This window comes from Notolepis coatsorum (assembly GCF_963971535.1).
Source record: "Notolepis coatsorum genome assembly, chromosome: 3".
Lineage (NCBI taxonomy): Eukaryota > Metazoa > Chordata > Actinopteri > Aulopiformes > Paralepididae > Notolepis > Notolepis coatsorum.
In genome coordinates this window covers 86743918-86762685 of record NC_140167.1, presented here as the reverse complement: position 1 = coordinate 86762685, position 18768 = coordinate 86743918, and the positions used below count along the sequence as shown (strand labels likewise).

Here is an 18768-nt window from a genome sequence, read left to right as displayed (position 1 = left end):
AGTTACACTGTAGGTGACTGAGGGAAGTGCCGTATGTGTATTGTTAGTCTGTTTGTCTCTGTGGTGGTGCTTCACCAGATAACGGTTGCAAAGTGGGTAACTAGGGAAGCGCCACCCAGTAAGTGTTTTGTCTATCAGATGCCGTTATTGTGGAACGCATCTGATAAGACTGCAGAGGTAGGGTATAGTTTAGTTATTTATTTAGATTAAGTCACTTGTTATGTAATGTCACCTCTGCACTTGGAAGGCTGGGAAATAAAAACAACACCAAGACCATTTTTTCGACTACGCCATCGTTTGTGTGACTTTGGAGGGGAGACGAGAGAGAACCCCGTCACAGTGTGTGTGTGTGTGTGTGTGTGTGTGTGTGTGTGGGGGTGGGTGGGTACGCCAGCGTCGGACAGTGTGAGAGTGAGCGCTGCAGTCAGGGGGAAGGAAGAAGAAATTTAAAATAAAATTGCAAATTAATCAATCAATCAATTCACGATTTTTCTTTTGTTCCACAATGATTCATGACCCATAGATTACACAATCCAACATTGTGTAAGAGACTAAGGCCCCGTTTAGACGAGCGTTTTGTGAACAGAAACCGCAAAAGTAATCTTGCGGTTTCACTTTTAATTTTACGTTTAGACGAGCGTTTTGGAGTGGAATTCTCCGTGCAGACGACGCTGTAACGACGGAGACCCGCTGTCACACGATTGGCGCATATGTCACATGACGTGCTGTGAAGACCCGCCCTACTCTGCCTCTGATTCGCAGACTGTGGATGGGGAATGTGATTGCACCAAAGCAGAGTCACTCACAGACAGTGGGTCCACTCACGCCGCGGCGGGACAGATTCTTGTGTATTTAACCCTTTCACTGCCACACGACAGCCGGTTGTGTGATAGTAAAGGGGTAACCTTCTGTCGTGTGGCAGTGAAAGGGTTAAAAGTACTGCCAATGTAGCCTTCAGGTGATCTCCGTTGATATAAGTCAGACATACTTGCTTTGTTTACGTCTCGGCTACTGGCGCATACCTGCTACCTGTGACGTAAGCAGTACGCGCGACCAGAGCCGTGACAAACCTTTCGTCATCGTTTTAACAGATTTATACGGTTTGACAGTTTAGACGAAAGCGCAAAGCTTTTGCGTTTCTAGGAATTCCACCCTGGAAGGTAGTCTCACTTTTTTGCGGTTTCACCCCGTAAAAACGCTGTTTCCGTATAAACGAAAGGCACATCCGTAAAAATATTTTTGCGGATTCACCTGCTAGCGTTTCCGTCTAAACGGGGCCTAAGACATTCGCCGTGACAGAATCTGTTTATATTTAGTCGTTATGACGCTATCAACATATCCATTTGTAAAGATTATTGTCCCCTCTCCTCCCCTCTCCGCTTTCCGCGCCTCCCTCTACAAAGTCGAAGGGCGGAGTGATGTGATTCGGTTGTGGGCGGGTCCTGGAACCAGGAGCGTGGAATGGTCCCTATACATACGTGTAAATGGACTGTTTCAGCCAATCAGAATCGAGAAATTTGCATGCCGTTGTATAATAGGATTATGATATATGGTATGGATTACATACTCTTATAACTTATTACTATCTGTGGTAGCTCTAGTCTCCACCTACACATTGTTTTTGTGCCGTCCATTGAGCATGCACCTTCACGTGCGGTAGGCACATTAACTGTAGGTCAAACTCTCCAAACAAACAAGCACACCATTGATTTAATTGCCATATAAATCACATAAGATCTAACTATTACTCCTCTCTGAACATGAATATAAAACAAAAAGGTGATATATTAACTGTGTAAACCTTATGCAATATTAATCATTGATATTTGAATACTTGAAATCTGTATGAACTGAGTAGTTAGTATCAAATGAAATAAGATGGAACAGCTCCATGCATTAATTGAATAGAACTATTTGCTCATTACCAGTATGGTATTGTTTAAAGGGGAACTATTTCACTATTTCTTTCACTATTTGGGCACTTTTACACAATTCCTGTGAGTTTATGGAACACCTCTGTAATTTAAAAAAGAATTTAATTCATTGTTTTGTATTTCTAATCAAGTACTCAAAAACAGCATTTTTCTACCTCAAGATCTTAAGCCGTTTTGAGCTGATGTGGCCTGGGGTGAAGGGGCCTGATGCTACACAGCCACATTATCATGCAGCTGAGTCTCTCTGACATCATGGGGTGCAGGGGCCTGATGCTACACAGCCACATTATCATGCAGCTGAGTCTCTCTGACATCATGGGGTGCAGGGGCCTGATGCTACACAGCCACATTATCATGCAGCTGAGTCTCTCTGACATCATGGGGTGCAGGGGCCTGATGCTACACAGCCACATTATTATGCAGACATCACAAATCAGCACATTTTCAGATGACTCAGTTCAGTGAGGGTGAATATTGTGAGGAGAATTGGAAGAATGCGCCAATATGAGAATTAGAGACATAGATCATATTAATATAAGTCCACATAGCTAGGAAACAATGCTAAACACTGAAAAAGGCCATTTATAAGATAGTTCCCCTTTACAGCTTTTTGCACATCTTTGTCAGGGAATTCCAACAATTCTGGACCTGAATGTACCAGTTAATTGTAATCATCTCTCTCTCTCCTTATGTCTGGTCATGCCAGGTTGTGGAGGAGAGAGACAGGGATGAACAGGCTATAAGACTACTTTGCCCGTCCTGAGCCTGCTATGATGCAGGTGTTTTTACATCACCACCCAAAACAAGATTCAGCCAAGAGCGAGTGAGTACTTGTCCACTTGCACTGGTCCACTTGTCCATGGCACTTACTACCCAGCTTTGTAGTGGTTTGGGGGAATAGTACAGTAGGTACACATATTTAAGGAGCCCACAAGGATGGTGTACTGGTGGGTGGTGTTAGACCGATTGTGGTGGGCCGCAGGGCCGGTCTGGGCCAGAAATGCCAGGGGCGATTTTTTTGTCCCAGTCCGGCCCTGCTCAGAGCCATCTCTGCGTGAACACCATCGTCTCAAATGACCAAGTGTGACCAAGCAGATTCTACTGCAGAGAAAGCCCTCGCAGGATGATGTGCAAACAACCAATGAATGCAGACATAACTGTAGAGTGGCCTGGCGAATCAAATGTCACCTGTAAATAATAAGGGGTGATAAACCAATGAGAAATAAACTTACCAGTAAAGGATAGACTATTTCGGGGTGCTCCAGTAGCACACCATGTTACCGCGCTGCGTCGCGGAACTCCGTGCTGCGTCACGGATCTGGTTGACTCCGAGTTCGATTCCCGGACTCGCCGTCATTTGCCGAATGTCTCCCCCTGCTCTCTCTCCCGTTTCACCCTACAACTGTCGGTCATGCTTGACCAGGAAAGCGATAAACGCAAAAAAAAAAAGTAAAAAAAAAAAAAAAGGATAGACTATTTCAACTATAATGTTGATATTTAAAATAAATACTTTGATTATTCGTGTGGGGGGGGGGTACTTTTTAAGCCACCGGCCCATTTTACCTTAATGTTTAACCCTAGGTAGATGGGCGATCTTTTAAAAGTTTAAATATTGTCTTAACCTAAAACAATACCTTTTATCAGTTATTTTCATGTTTGGTGTCATTAAAAACTCTTTTAAATATGAATATACCTCAAAACAGTCACAAGCAAAACATTGTCCATAATGGATCAGTCTAACTACAGAATGCTACACAGTGAGATTATTTTCTGATAACAGAATGTAATTGCCTTTCATTTAAAAACATCTCCTTAATATAACAATTACCGTAATTTTCTGACTTTAAGCCACGCCTTCCCCCCCCCCCATTTTTCAACCCTGCGGCTTATATAACGGTGCGGCTTATGTGACTCGACGTGACCAAACCCGAAAATGTAAAAATCGAAATATTGCTTTTTTGACTGCATAATGTTATTTATCTGTTCCCTTATTTGCTAAACATAATACAACTTGTAAATGAGTTAATTCTTGTTATTTGTCCGACAATATTGTGTCCCAATGCTAATTACATTATGGTAATTAAACATTAAAACACCTGCAGCTTATAGTCCAGTGCGGCTTATATATGTACACATCATTAAATTTAGCTGCTGCGGCTTATATTCAGGTGCGGCTTATAGTGCGAAAAGTACGGTACATTATAAAATAAATTTGGCATCTAAATTTACTTAAAAGTACTGGCTCATTTTTGCTGTTCAGCCAGCCCATTTGACCTGAACACTGCTGTTCACACACTGTTCATATCTGGGACAACGGATGTTTCAAGCGATTAACAAAAAAGTCACCAGATGTACCTGACTCCACCATATGTAAGGATAATGGTTATTGTTATTAACATAATAGATTAGTAATAATATGCTCATAACATAGCCTACATAGAAATAACTAAAACAAACATTGTTTGTAGATAAGTATTTATTAAACATCTTAAATGTAGAACACAACAATGTAGAAATACCTAATATATATATATATATATATATATAAATATATATAAAGTTAAATAACGGAAAATTGCCTGTGAGCTGTTTAATGCCCCTTTTACAAACTATTTACATCAACCACTTGTCGTGATCTTTAAAGTCCTCTTTGCAGCTTTGTGGGCAATTATTTATCTAGATCATTTTGTCCTGCCAGGGACAGGACACACTGCCTTCAGGGGCGTTGAAAAACGTGCAGAGTTTCTCCCGCACTTCGTAGGAATCCCCGGCTCCCATGTGCCCACCCATGTTTCTGACCCCTCCTAGGCGCTCCCCTCCTTCCTCAGCTTCATCAAGCCACCTTTGGTTCTCGGTGGGGGACAGAAGGAAGTTGTGCAGTACGCAGGCTGCCAGGATCACTAGGTCTGCGTTTTCTGGCTTCATGTTTATTTTGGTGTGGACCACCCTCCACCTCGATGCCAGGATGCTGAAGGCACGATCAACCACCATCCTTGCCCTGGAAAGACGGTAGTTGAAGATGCGCCTACGTCTTGGGAGGTGTTGTCCTGGATATGGCCGCATCAAGTAGGGCTTGAGTGGGCAGGCAGCATCCCCAACCATGGAGAATGGCATTGGACCCTGCATGCCAGGTCCAGGTAGAGGGGTGTCAGCAGGCACATGGATGGTTTTGTCTGCCATCCTTTTCCCAAGATCGGAATTGGCAAAGGGCCCTCCCTCGCTTGCCCTGCCGAAGTCTCCCACCTGTACATTGATGAACCGGTAGTCGGCATCCACCAACGCCAAGAGAACAATTGAAATTGTCCTTTTGTAGTTAAAGTACAAACGTGCCCATGATTTAGGTACCTGGATGGTTAGATGTTTCCCATCAATTGCCCCAAGACAGTTGGGAAAGTTCCACGTCTCCCAAAACCTAGACGCAATCGCTCTCCATCTCTCCTCTGTTGGGCTGGGGAACTGTGTGGCCATCATCCTCCTCACAATTGCCGTGCACGTCATGTGCACGGATTCCGCCACCGTGCTCTTTCCCAGGCCGTAACTGAAGGAGAGGCTGGCGAAGGACTCCCCTGTTGCCAGGAACCTGTGTAAATACAAAGGACAAAGGAGTGTGTTATTTATTTTATTTGGTTACTAAAACATTGCTTTTTTACTCTGTTACAGCGGATGATTGCAAGGCTCGATGGAAGAAACATCGATATGCTTACGTTAAAACTAAGCCAAAGACGGCACCAAGCGGCTCAGGGGCAGGCACTCAAAAAGAGTGGAAGTATGCCAAAATTATGGCATTCTTGGTGCCTTTTCTGCAGCCCAGAAGGTTAGCATGCAAATACTGTGGTAGCAACAATTTAATATATGTTACTTTGTTTAAATGTATTCAAAAATGCATATATTCTACATTGATGTAATCATTTTTAATTTAGAGTAATTATCTATAAAATAGGAAATCCTTTTTAAAAATGAAAAAAATTGCGGGCGGTCGGGTGGCGTAGCGGAGATTGCGCTCGTCACCAATGCAAGAGGCTGCGGTCTCGACTCCCGGAGGCGTGTTGCTTATTGACAGCGGAAGAGTGCAAAAATGCTTCCGCATTCGTCACCGCACGCCAGTACGGTAATGCGCCTTTCCTTTCGCCCCGCTCAGACAAATGCATATGTACATTGCAACACAAACGCAGCATTTCCGCGTACATTGCAACGAATCACTTGGAGTTTGAAAGTGATATCAGAAGAAACTACTCAACCTCGGCTGTCTTTAACTATGAGTGAACACAACGCATTGTAACGTTAACGCAGCTGTCAACTGTACTTTACTATGGAATATACATGTATATTATCGCGACGCGTTGTCAGACTAAACAGTGTTGTGAACACAACACATTGTAACGTTAACGCAGCTGTCAACTGTACTTTACTATGGAATATACATGTATATTATCGCGACGCGTCGTCACAGACTAAACAGTGTTGTGAACACAACACATTGTAACGTTAACGCAGCTGTCAACTGTACTTTACTATGGAATATACATGTATATTATCGCGACGCTTATCAATGACTTCGCGACAGCCATATTAGACACATAGCCATCATTTAAGATATAGTTTATGCATTCGCAAAATATGAGAGCGCTGTCATTGAAGGGCTTCTACAACGGGCAGCACGGCAGCTGCTGCGTCAACCCGGCGGCGGCGCATGGAAGCCGGGGACAAACCACCGCGTCGCCCCGGGCGAAATAACATATAACGTTAACTTACAGCGTACAGTTCCACACTGATGTACAGTGACACCCAGAGTTTCTAGTTACAGTAGTGACGCGTGAATCGAGATAGTCCTCTATATTAAGAGTCAGATAGTCCGCACAGTGTTTATAGTCCTAACAGTGTTTATTAGTAAGAGTCAGATAGTCCTAACAGTGTTTATTATTAAGAGTCAGATAGTCCTAACAGTGTTTATTATTAAGAGTCCCAACAGTGTTTATTATTAATTAACGTCATAAAAAAGGATCAATCAATGCGATCAATCAATCATGTACCTCGGCGCAGCTGAATAACAGTAGGAATGATCGCCTGCTCATGCGCATGTGCGCGCGAGCGCGGCGCGAGCACCTCGCGGCCAATTCGCGAGCACGCCGGCGCACCTGCGTGAAGGAAAAGGAAAGGCGCATTACCGTACTGGCGTGCAGTGACGAATGCGGAAGCATTTTTGCACTCTTCCGCTGTCAATAAGCAACACGCCTCCCGGAGTCAGCATTGCCTGGGGCTTGGGCCGGTCGTCATACTAACTCGTTTGGCTGGGTTAGGGGGAGGGAAGCCGTGGGTGGTAATCTGGCGTTGTGGACAGCGACGCCTACAGGTCAGGTCTGGGCGCCTGCTCAGCGGAGGCAGGACTTGAGGAAGGCAGCGTGACCTCCCACGCATTACACTTCACCAATGAGAGTCCTCGCTGCCAGGTGAAAAGAGAGCCACTGGCTGTCTCCGCATGTGTCGGAGGAAGCATGCGGTAGACTACAGGGTTCCCTTGTACAGACCAGTAGGGGGAACATGCGCACAACGACCAGGTAGGGGAGGGGGGGAATTGGCATAACGACTAAATTGGGGGGAAACACAGAGAATCAGGTGGAGAAAAAGAGGATATATATATATATATTTTTTTTTTTACAAATTGTAGTTATTTAGGTCCCGAATAACAAATAGTTTATAAATCTTTTTAGCTCCCAAAGCACTCTGCATCCTCCAGTCCTGGATGACCAGTCGCAAGCGGGAGCAATGTCATCCAGACCTGGTTGGTACCCCAGTGTTTGGAAGGCCTGGCACCCCCACCCCCACGTCACCTATCCCACACACCCGAGGACAAGATATCCCCGCCCCCGCCTCGAGGTCAGGCAGCCCCACCCCCACAGGACAAGCGGTGGCTCCAGCCCAACAACGCCGCAGATCAAGACCCTCCACAGTGCCCACAGCAGAAGCTACACAGCAGCTGTTGGATATTATATCAGTTGAAAAAACACCAACTCCACAACATGTCCCTGCAGACAGGGGAGAAATTTACTACTTCGCCCTAAGCATAGTCCCCATGTTAAACAGATTCCCCGAAACCAGATAATTGCAGTTACCACACACATTCACGGATATCTAGCAGACATGGAACTAGTGTTGTCAAAAATATCGAAGTATCGATACATATCGATACTGAATATTTAAAATGGTTTCGATACTAATTTCCCGAAATACCGATACTTTCTGCAGTATCGGTACCAGCTGGCGAGTGTTCTACCGCAAGTTGTTGACACGCTGTTCAGAGCGCGCTTGCCCCAACGCCTCCTCAGAGTCCAGCCCTCCCCCTCACAGAGCCGTCTTCAGTTTGTAAACAAACATTTTAGCTGAAGATGGCAAATGCAGAGCCTCCGCAACTTGTGCTTGTGGATAAAGAAAACAGCAGAAGTGCTGTTTGGAGGTACTTCGGGTTTGAAGTAAACAACGAAGGACAAGCTAAAGGTGCCCCAATGCTATTTGCAAGCGGTGTTTCAGAGCAGTGCCAACGCGGATCTCCATAAAGAAATGAAAGAGGTTCGTGACAGCTGCTCTTTCAACGTCACTGTGACTGAAGCATTAAACCATTAACTCTAGTTTAATACATGATACGTTGTCTACTGATGGCGCATAATATCAACAGCTGATTCGTTGTAAGTAACGTTACAGCTTTCAGCTAACGTTAGCTACTGCTAGCCGTTAGCTCCGTTAGCTTAGCTGGCCACCGTTATAATTACTGCATGGAAACGGAGTAACGCTAACGTTTAAACGTTATGTCGAGGTCATACAATACTACAGTCGACATAAGGTTAACGTTACCCCGTTTCCATGAAGTGTTTAAATAGCAGCAATCTTGTTGAAAATGTAACGTTACTAAATGCTCCGATCTCTCTCTCTAAATAAAAATCGAAACTGTTACTAACTGTAATACAAACAGTTCAGTTTGTCAGGTACATGCAACACAGATTACAGTGTTTACATCTGTCTGCTTGAGAAAATACCATGTTCTGCATCTGCAATAAAAATGATTGAAGTGAGATGAACAGTTATTTTTAAATGTGTGATCTAAAGATAAACAAAGGGTTTTAAAAGTGTTATATTTATCTTCTCTTATAGTACCAGAAAGAAGCTGAGGAGAATCAACCAGCAACAAAAGCTAAATTTGTTTAAAAAAAAATATATATATATATATATATATATATAATTTTTTATTTTAATTTTTTTTGGTATCGAAATGGTATCGAAGTATTGATACTTTTCAAGGTATCGTATCGAAGTCGAAATTCCAGTATCGTGACAACACTACATGGAACTACAGTTGTCTGGTCAACCGCAAGCCACCTCTGGCCATCCCATCACAAGGCCACACCAACAGCAGGAGCACCCCCGTCACCCAACACCTTCCTACCATCAGCGGCATCAGCCACAACTGCAGCTTCCCCTCCACAGTCACCCCCCCCCCACACCCCACCAAGAGGAGCTGGAAGACCCTGCTTCACCTGTCTTCCACCAATTCCTTTTAAAAAAAAGGAAGCGTTAATTGTAAGCACAGTTTGTATTTTATAATAATTGTTTTGCACTGTTCAATGTTTCAACTTGTATTTTCTTCTACTTTTTGTATGCACAGTTCTCCTTTTGCACTTTATAATGTTCTTTAATAACTGTTTGATTTAGTACTTGTTTCTAGTTATTTTTAAACACAGTTCACAGTGTTCAGTTCAATTTGTAATGTAGGTTAATATATTCGTTTGTAATAAATACTTTCATGTAAATTTATTTAACCCTTTCTCTGCCACGCTTATGTACATCCTTATACCATCCTCTGCCAGCTCCATTTATCTATGGAGAAGTTCCCCTTCTTTGCAGGGCTATAACTTTTTAAATTGTATTGCTAAATTGACATTACTATGGCCCATTCAACGTCAATTATCTATCGTTTAGGATGTAGCAACGTTCTACTTTTTCATTCACATATTCATAGTAAAATACGGTCTAAAGTATAAATATGTTTTTATCGTTTTCTGCAGCATTCTGCAGAACGTGATTTATAGCCCTAAATGCATTATATTGATGATCAAATGCGGTTTGATAGCGATCGGCGCCAGATAAAAAATTTCAAATGTACGTGCTTCTAGAAGTTACTACTACTCATCATCTGATGTTGACCGGATGGGGGGGGGGGGGGGGGTCGTTTATAATTCCGTGGCCAACGTTAGATGATTCATGTAGTGTGGGTGATATGATCATCAGAGCAGTTTGTATCGAACACGGTAATAATAAACGCTGAAACTTACCCCAGTCTCCTCGGGCCGTTGGGCGATCAGCTTGGAGTAGAAAGTTTCCTATTATGGGATGTTGATCTAGAATTTCTAGATGAACCATTTCCAGGTTGTATAATACTATATACGTCCAAATAACGTTGTTTATTGAGTTAGGGCGAGCGATCGATTATCCAGTGTGTCGAGATGGAGCCCCGGGAGCGTCTATATTAATGCCAGCCCAAGAGTGCTTCCGCGTTTCTCTGATTGGCCACGACGCCCATGTGACCGCGGCTTATCGCGGCAGAGCGGAAATAGGCTGCTGCTCCGGCGAAAGAAAGACAGGCATTCTATTGCCATGCTCTGCGACAAACTCTAACCTTAACCAACTCCGAAAGAATGCCTAAACTTAACCGGCGAAAGAAAGACAGGCATTCTATTGCCATGCTCTAAGACAAACTCTAACCTTAACCAACTCCGAAAGAATGCCTAAACTTAACCGGCGAAAGCAAGACAGTCATTCTATTGCCATGCTCTAAGACAGGGATCGGCAATAGGCGGCCCGCGGGCCGAAATGGGCCCGCCAGCAATAATTTCTGGCCCGTCAGGTTGTTTTGAGAATATGATGTTTATTTTACTCGCAGGAAATATTCACTCGTCGTGACGCCAGAGTGTCTTTGTAACCTCGTTCCCAGCTTTATCTCGAGAGATAGTGTCTTTGTGAAGCTGTATCTATCTATTCATCATATCTATGGCTGTCACTATAGCCAATTGAAATGCTAGAAATGGTCACGTGGACTGGGAGAACCAATGGAATTTTACTTTCACTTCCGCGTTTGGGATGCCGGCGAGCAAACGTTTGCAAAAACAAAACAAACGTCTTTGAATAACTTCTTTGCAACGGGGAACTACCAACTGATGAGCCACAAGAGGAGCCTACGACCTATAAAGCTTCTTTTAATAAACAGGAGTAATTCTTAAAATACGGGTTTATCGCAACAGGTAACTCTCGCAATAAGCAACCGGTGACTCTCGCGTGTTGACATGGCAACACGAGGAAGCAAGCAACTGTGTTCAAGTTGGGTGGGCATTCAACGCGAGTGGACATTTAACATGTTTCAAACATTAGCATGGATTTTTGGAGGACCAAAGCAGAAACAATAATAAGTCCAGGGCAGGGCTGCCTGCAATATGGGTGTTGTGTTTTAATAATAATAATAATACATTCGATGTATAATACACCAGCCGTGGTTAGGGATGGGAATCGAAAACCGGTTCCTAATTGGCCGATGCCTGGAACCGTGTGGCTCCCGTGACTTTCGATTCCCTTATCGCTGCCAGGTTTTTCCTACAGTTGCGCAATAACGTTAGCGTTAGCATGTAGCCATGGCAGACTCTTATTTGATTCCTTAAGGGCTCGAAATTGCCTGGGTATTGGTCATATGCTCCCGAAATGCTCCCGCTGTTTGGCTACTTCTATGTGCAGTGAAAACTACTTGAATGCTTTAGAACCTAGTCATTGATTTAGTTCAGGTTGAGCTAAAATTAGCCGCGGAGCTAACGCTAGCTAACGTGAGCTAATGCTAGTTAATCAAGCTCATGGAGAGAGATAAACAGCTGACAGCGGAGAGTACAGGTACAAATACAATAAAACAGCGGGTGGGGGCTGTTGTGTAAACCTTGTACTCTTTAGTTCACATATAATAAGAGACGGAGTGTTTGTTTACTAGTCTGTACTCTGTAAGCCAGGACGTACCGTGGTGCAACATACAAATGTGTCCGTGTAGCAACACAAGCCAATACCTTACAGGACAGGGGCCCGGGGAGGGAGCTCTGTGTGTGTGTGTGTGTGTGTGTGTGTGTGTGTGTGAGACAGAAGTCAGAGGAATAACGACCCCGTTATTCAATAGATTAAATTAGTTTAAGAATAAAAAAATAAATAATTTTAAGAGAATCTCAAATACATTATTTTATTTAAGTGTAGGCTATAGTTAATGTTTTATTTTACAGTTTTTGTATTTTTCTGACATGGGGGCTCAACAATAAATGACAATCAGAAATGTCAAGTTGCATGTTGTTATTCTAACCAGCTTAGTTCTGTTGCATTTCCAATTTATGTATTTAAATTAATCAGGTATCGATAAGGGAATCGAATCGATAAGCAGAATCGATAATGGAATCGTATCGATAAAAGCCTATCAATTCCCATCCCTAGCCGTGGTGCTTCAAATCAAATGCACCCTACTGATCTCGATTTATAATGCGAGCACCTGCATTAAAATCAAATGACTGATCTGTTCATGTGTTATGCACTGTGTGAGAGGCACTTTATAATAGAAAAAAGACAGTGCAAACATGTATACCGTAATTCCTCTAATAGTAACCCCGGCTTGTATTTGTTTCAACTGTAGCGGGTACCAGGCTTGTATTAGGAGGAGGCATGTATAAGAGAGAGGCCTATATTTCTAATTTTCAAACGGATCATAATGAATAAATCAACATTTTGTGTCAGTTTGAACCCAGTAAAATGTACTGGGTTCATTTATTGAAACCAAGTACTGTATGAAATAGTAAACAGTGCAATTACAGGTGGTCACTGGTCATTTCAACGTTTTCAAAGTGAAATCAAGTAACTAGCTCAGTATGCAGCTCAGTATATTAGTAACCCGGCTTGTATTAGGAGGTCGGCTTATAATTGCTTAGCTCAAGAGCGCACCCGGCCATTAATAGAGACCCGGCTTGTATTTGAATACCGGTTACTATTAGAGGAATTACGGTATGTCGTTTTTTTTGACAGAGTTAAAAAAAATCACTATCATTGGCCAATGGCTTGGGGAAAATTTGGCCCGTGGGCAAACCTAATTGCCGACCCCTGCTCTAAGACAAACTCTAACCTTAACCAACTCCGAAAGAATGCCTAAACTTAACCGGCGAAAGAAAGACAGACGGCAGACGCTAGTTACGTTTATATAGAGAGATGATAAATTAATTAAACGTAAAAAAAAAAAAAAAAATAATTGAAGTGATTCGAACTTGTCACCAACTGACCGCAGGCTCCACAGCAAGCTGAGGAACGAGTTGAGCTAACCGTCGATGTTAAAACAGGGGGGATTACGGCTGCATAACGGCACGGGCACACTGCTGACGAATGAACACGGACGGACGGACGGGCGGCTGCCTCTTCACTTCCGCTCCCATGTTAACGGACGCTAGTAGGCACACTGGCCGCAAGCGGGCGAGCGGCAAGCTATCTTCTCCTCTTCAATCGGATTCGAGGCGGCGCGGGAGGCGTGCGCCACGCGCATTGTCACAGAAATACAATTGAATATCAGCATTCTTACCACAGATATAGATGTTGTTCAACCAGCTGTGTCTGTATCTGCAAATAAACGCCCAACCCCCCCCCTGTCTGTATGTTTGTTTATACCTATAACTATTACAATGTTGCATAATAATAATAATAATAATAATAATAATAATAGCAGGATATAGCAGTCATTAAGTCAATCCACCTTGTCACCTATAATGACAAACGTTTTATTTGTTTCCTGACAGCTAATTATGGTAATTATGATTATTATGATTGAACAGCAACCAGTAGGCTTATATCAGTGTATATTTTATTAACAGATTGCAGAATGGGTATACAATACAGTACAGCTCTATCTTTTTCTCTCTCTCTTTATTCTCCCTATGCCTTTCTTTCTCTCTCGTTTTCTCTCCATCTTTCAATAGATGTTGTTCAGCCAGCTAATGTGTCTGTATCTTTCCCAATGCAAATAAACAATATTACTATAGTTAGTACCCCGCCCTGTCTGTCTGTTTGTTTGTCTATCTGTCATATCTGGTTGCCTGTCTGTCCCGACAGAGACAGAGAGAGGGGGGGGGGGGGGGGAGATAGAGAGAGAGCGAGAGAGAGAGCGAGAGGGAGAGAGAGGGAGAGAGAGAGAGGGGGGGAGAGAGAGAGAGAGAGAGAGGGGGAGAGAGAGAGGGAGAGAGCTCTTGCTGCTGCTGGGGCTCCACGCTGCTCTTTCAGGAGTACAGTCACACTGATCATCATTCTAAAATGACTGACTTCGCATATAGACTAGGCATTTACAGCTGTCCCAATGTAAATGTGCCTTCCTCGGTGCGCTTCCGCGCGCTCAAGTCGTCGGTCCAGTGTGCCTGACCAGGCGCGCGTTCCCGCGAGGGAGCCAGGCGTGAAATTCGTGCGCGTTCAGTGTGCCCGTCCCGTAATGCCGCGGCAACCTATGCGCCTCTGCCGCTCTGCCGCGGGGCGTACTAGGCGTTGTCACGTGGGGCGTCGCGGCCAATCAGAGAAACGCGGAAGCACTCTTGGGCTGGCATTAATATATAAGCGCCCCGCGTGCTATAGCGAGTGGTCGGACCGAATTTGGATGAGCACCACTTTCTGTTTCCGGTTTGCTGTTTGGGCGATCCGCCGATCGGCCACCAGATGGCGCTCTTGAACCGTTGGAGAGTTGAGAGGAGATCAACAGGAGATCTCAAGTCTCCGTGGGTGAAATATGATTGCCATCACAGATTTTTGAAATATTGATCTCAATGACGTGTTACGGCATCATTGGCAGATTACGCATGGCGGAGAATGACGTGTTACGGCGTCCTTGGCGATTAAAGGGTTAATATGGTCTCTTTGTTTGTTTGTGTGTGTGTGTGTGTGTGTGTGTGTGTGTGTGTGTGTGTGTGTGTGTGTGTGTGTGTGTGTGTGTGTGTGTGTGTGTGTGTGTGTGAATAATACAAACAATTGTTACACCTGAGGGTAACGGCAAGCCGTTGCTTGGGTTCGATGGCAGCCCGGTAATTCGTGCTGCATCTGTGTAGGTCAGGACCAACCAAGGCAAGGACCTGGTCCATCTGTTCAGCACTCATTCTGAAGTATTGGCGATGGCGTTCACTATCCATTCTCAATTCACCAACAAGATGGTGAAACGCAGCCTGCCTCCTTCTCTTGAAGTTAACCCAAATTCTTCTCGTGTTCCTCTGTTGCATTTGAAGCAGGAGATAAAGAGCAAACACCTTCCTCCTGTCTACAACACGCTCTGAAACAACTCGCTCTGAAACAACAACAACAAAATGTGGAAATTACAACATTGATTGATTGATTGAAAACTTTATTAACAGATTGCAGAATGGGTACAATACAGTACAGCTCAATAATAACAACTGCTAAGAGACGCAGACCTCAGAAAAAGACTTCAGTCTTGTTTACATATTAGTCCTCCATTTCAATTCATCAGGAACTAGCCCCTTTCGTGACTTTCGGTTTAGGCTTGCAAACCGAAAGTCACGAAAGGGGCTAATCAGGAACATGATATAACACTGTATTTAGAGATAAGTTACTCACTGAAGTAAACAACAATGTCTTTTTTACAATCCTGGAAAGCGAGGTAAGATCTTTGTAACAGTGTAAATATGTACTTAGTACTTACCCATTATTTAAGCGAAAGTCGATGAAACAAACTCGGAATAAACTCTGTGTCTGTCGTCTGCCTTCCTCGTTCCTCCTCCTTGTGCTTCTTCTTCTTCTTCGATTTAATGGCGGGTCGCGTCCACAAGAGGCGCATACCGCCACCTACTGTACAATCTATTTTACAACGTCCCTCTTCTTCTTCTACTTGGGTTTTACGGCGGTCCTCCGGCGTGATTTCGAAACCTAGCCGCATTTCTGGCAAGACGCTCTCTGATTGGCCGAGGCCTGTTTCTACACTGGTTTGATTGATTGATTGAAAACTTTATTAACAGATTGCAGAATGGGTACAGTACAGTACAGCTCAATACACACAATTGTTAAGGGGATGCAGACCAGAGAAAGACTTTCGTCTTGTTTACATCAGGGTCCCCCATTTTCAATTCATCAGGACATATATGACATACATGACATACAGATAGACAGTCCTACTGCTACATCTATACATTTATGACATACCAGATTTGCAAATACAGTACTGTTTGTGATACAAAAAGAGTCTAGAAAAGAGTATATACATTTGACGTAAAAACTGTACATTGAGGGAGGTTGGGTAGGAGGGGTGGGTGGGGGGGGGGGCTGTACATTGGAGGTGGTTCGGTGGGTGGGGTGGGGGTTGGGTAGGAGGGGTGGGTGGGGGTGGGGGGAACACTGTAGAACTGTACAAGCAAAACTGTACATTTGAATATTGACAAAACCATACTTGGTCATTTACTGTACATTGGAGGGGGTTGGGTTAGGACATTTACATGGGCCAGTTTCGAATTGCAGTCTCCCGTAGGTGTTCTTTGAGAGTGTTTTTGAAAGTGGGTAGTGATTCACATTCCTTTACAGCTGTGGGTAGGGCGTTCCACATTGATGTGGCATAATTGCGAAACGTGTTTAGTCCTTTGTTTGAGCTAAATCTGGGTTTAACATGATTTGTGGAGCTCCCTCTGGTGTTGTGATCGTGGTATTCACTGACCTTTGGGAAGTATTTTGACATGTACATGGGTACCTTGGTCGTGTAGTCGTGTATCTTGTAGACCAGGCCCATTGCAAGTTGCTGTACTCTGTCGTCTACTCTAAGCCATCCTAGGTTGTCAAAGTGGGCAGGGGTGAGGTGGGTTCTAGGAGTAAGGTCAAGCAGTAGTCTGACCAGTTAGTTTTGAGATGTTTGTAATTTTGTTTTTAGCGCCTTTGAGGTGCTTTGGTACCATGAGGTGCAAGCATAGTCGTAGTACCCTTGAATGAGTGCTCCTGCCAGAGTCTTCAGGGTATTCTTGTTTACCGGATCTTGTACCGGATCTCCTCTCTGGTAAACAAGAATACCCTGAAGACTCTGGCAGGAGCACTCATTCAGGGGTACTACGACTATGCTTGCACCTCATGGTACCAAAGCACCCTCAAAGGCGCTAAAAACAAAATTACAAACATCTCAAAACAAACTGGTCAGACTACTGCTTGACCTCACCCCTGCCCACTTTTGACAACCTAGGATGGCTTAGAGTAGACGACAGAGTACAGCAACTTGCAATGGTGCCTGGTCTACAAGATACACTACACGACCAAGGTACCCATGTACATGTCAAAAATACTTCCCAAAAGGTCATGTGAATACCACGATCACAACACCAGAGGGAGCTCCAACAAATCATGTTAAACCCAGATTCGGCTCAAATAAGGGACTATAACACGTTTCGCAATTATGCCACATCAATGTGGAACACAGCCCTACCCTAAGCTGTAAAGGAATGTGGATCACTACCCACTTTCAAAACCTCTCTCAAAGGGACACCTACGGGAGACTGCAATTCAACACTGGCCCCTGTAAATATCCTAACCCAACCCCCCTCCAATGTACAGTCATTTACCTAGTATGGTTTTGTCAATAGTCCAATGTACAATTTTGTTTGTTTGTACAGTGTCCCCCCCCCACCCCCCTCAATGTACAGTTTTGCTTGTATATACAGTGTGCCCCCCCCACCCCAACCACCTCCAATGTAGATTACCCAGTATGGTTGTCAATATCCCAGTGTACCCAACCCCACCCCCACCCCCACACCCAAACCTCCTCCAATGTACAGTTTCTACGTCAAAATGTATATACTCCCTTTTCCTGACTCCTTCTGTATCACAAAACAGTACTGTATTTGCAAATCTGGTATGTCATAAATGTATAGATGTCAGCAGTACTGACTATCTGTATGTCATGTATGTCATATATGGTCCAGATGAATTGAAAATGGGGGACCCTGATGTAAACAAGACGAAAGTCTTTCTCTGGTCTGCATCCCCTTAACAATTGTGTGTATTGAGCTGTACTGTATTGTACGCATTCTGCAATCTGTTAATAATGTTTTCAATCAATCAATCAATCAACCAGAGAGGAGATCCGGTACAAGAATCGAGTTCGTTGCTTGACTTTTTTTTTATTACATTGGATGCCATTTTGTCGCAGGAAAGATTAGCCTCTAGGATGGAGCCCAGGTAGGTAATTTCATCTTTCCTTGTGACAATATTGTCACCCACTGTAACTGAGAAGCCGTCGGTCTTGCTGAGTTTGTTTATTTGAACCGAAGAGAATGAACTCTGTTTTGCCCATGTGTAATGATAGTTTGTTATCAGCGAGCCATATGCAGATTTTGTCTAGTTCCGAGCTGAGGGTTTTTTCAACCTGTAACTTGTTCTTGTCAGAGACCAGCAGGGCTGAGTCGTCTGCGAACAAGAACAAGTTGCAGTCACAAGCTGACGACATGTCATTTGCATAAATTAGGAACAGTAGCGGTCCTAGTATGCTTCCTTGTGGAACACCACAGCTCACTGTGAGGGGGGGGGGGATAGGGTACCGTTTACCTCCACCATCTGTTCTCTCACCCTCCAGGTAGGATTTCATCCAGCTCACTGATAGACTATCAAAAACCAATTGCTTTTAGCTTGTCAATCAGAATGGAGTGATTGACAGTGTCGAAGGCTTTTTGTAGGTCCAGCATGACCATGCCGCAGTATTTGCCTGCGTCCACCTCTTGTTTGATGTGGTCGTTCAAATAGAGAAGGTTAAGCTTAGGCACTCTTTTGA

General features: G+C 43.9%; 1 protein-coding gene across 1 annotated transcript; it reads right to left on the bottom strand.

Annotated features, from left to right (window-relative positions):
- Positions 1-4440: 4440 nt before the first annotated feature.
- On the bottom strand, positions 4441-15748 carry LOC311225193 (uncharacterized protein). Its single transcript, XM_084310402.1, has 3 exons — positions 15673-15748; positions 14997-15297; positions 4441-5514 (listed from the first exon to the last, which is right to left on the bottom strand). The coding sequence occupies exons 1-3, from the start codon at positions 15674-15676 to the stop codon at positions 4611-4613; spliced, it is 1209 nt and encodes a 402-aa protein (XP_084166528.1). The 5' UTR covers positions 15677-15748; the 3' UTR covers positions 4441-4610.
- Positions 15749-18768: the final 3020 nt, after the last annotated feature.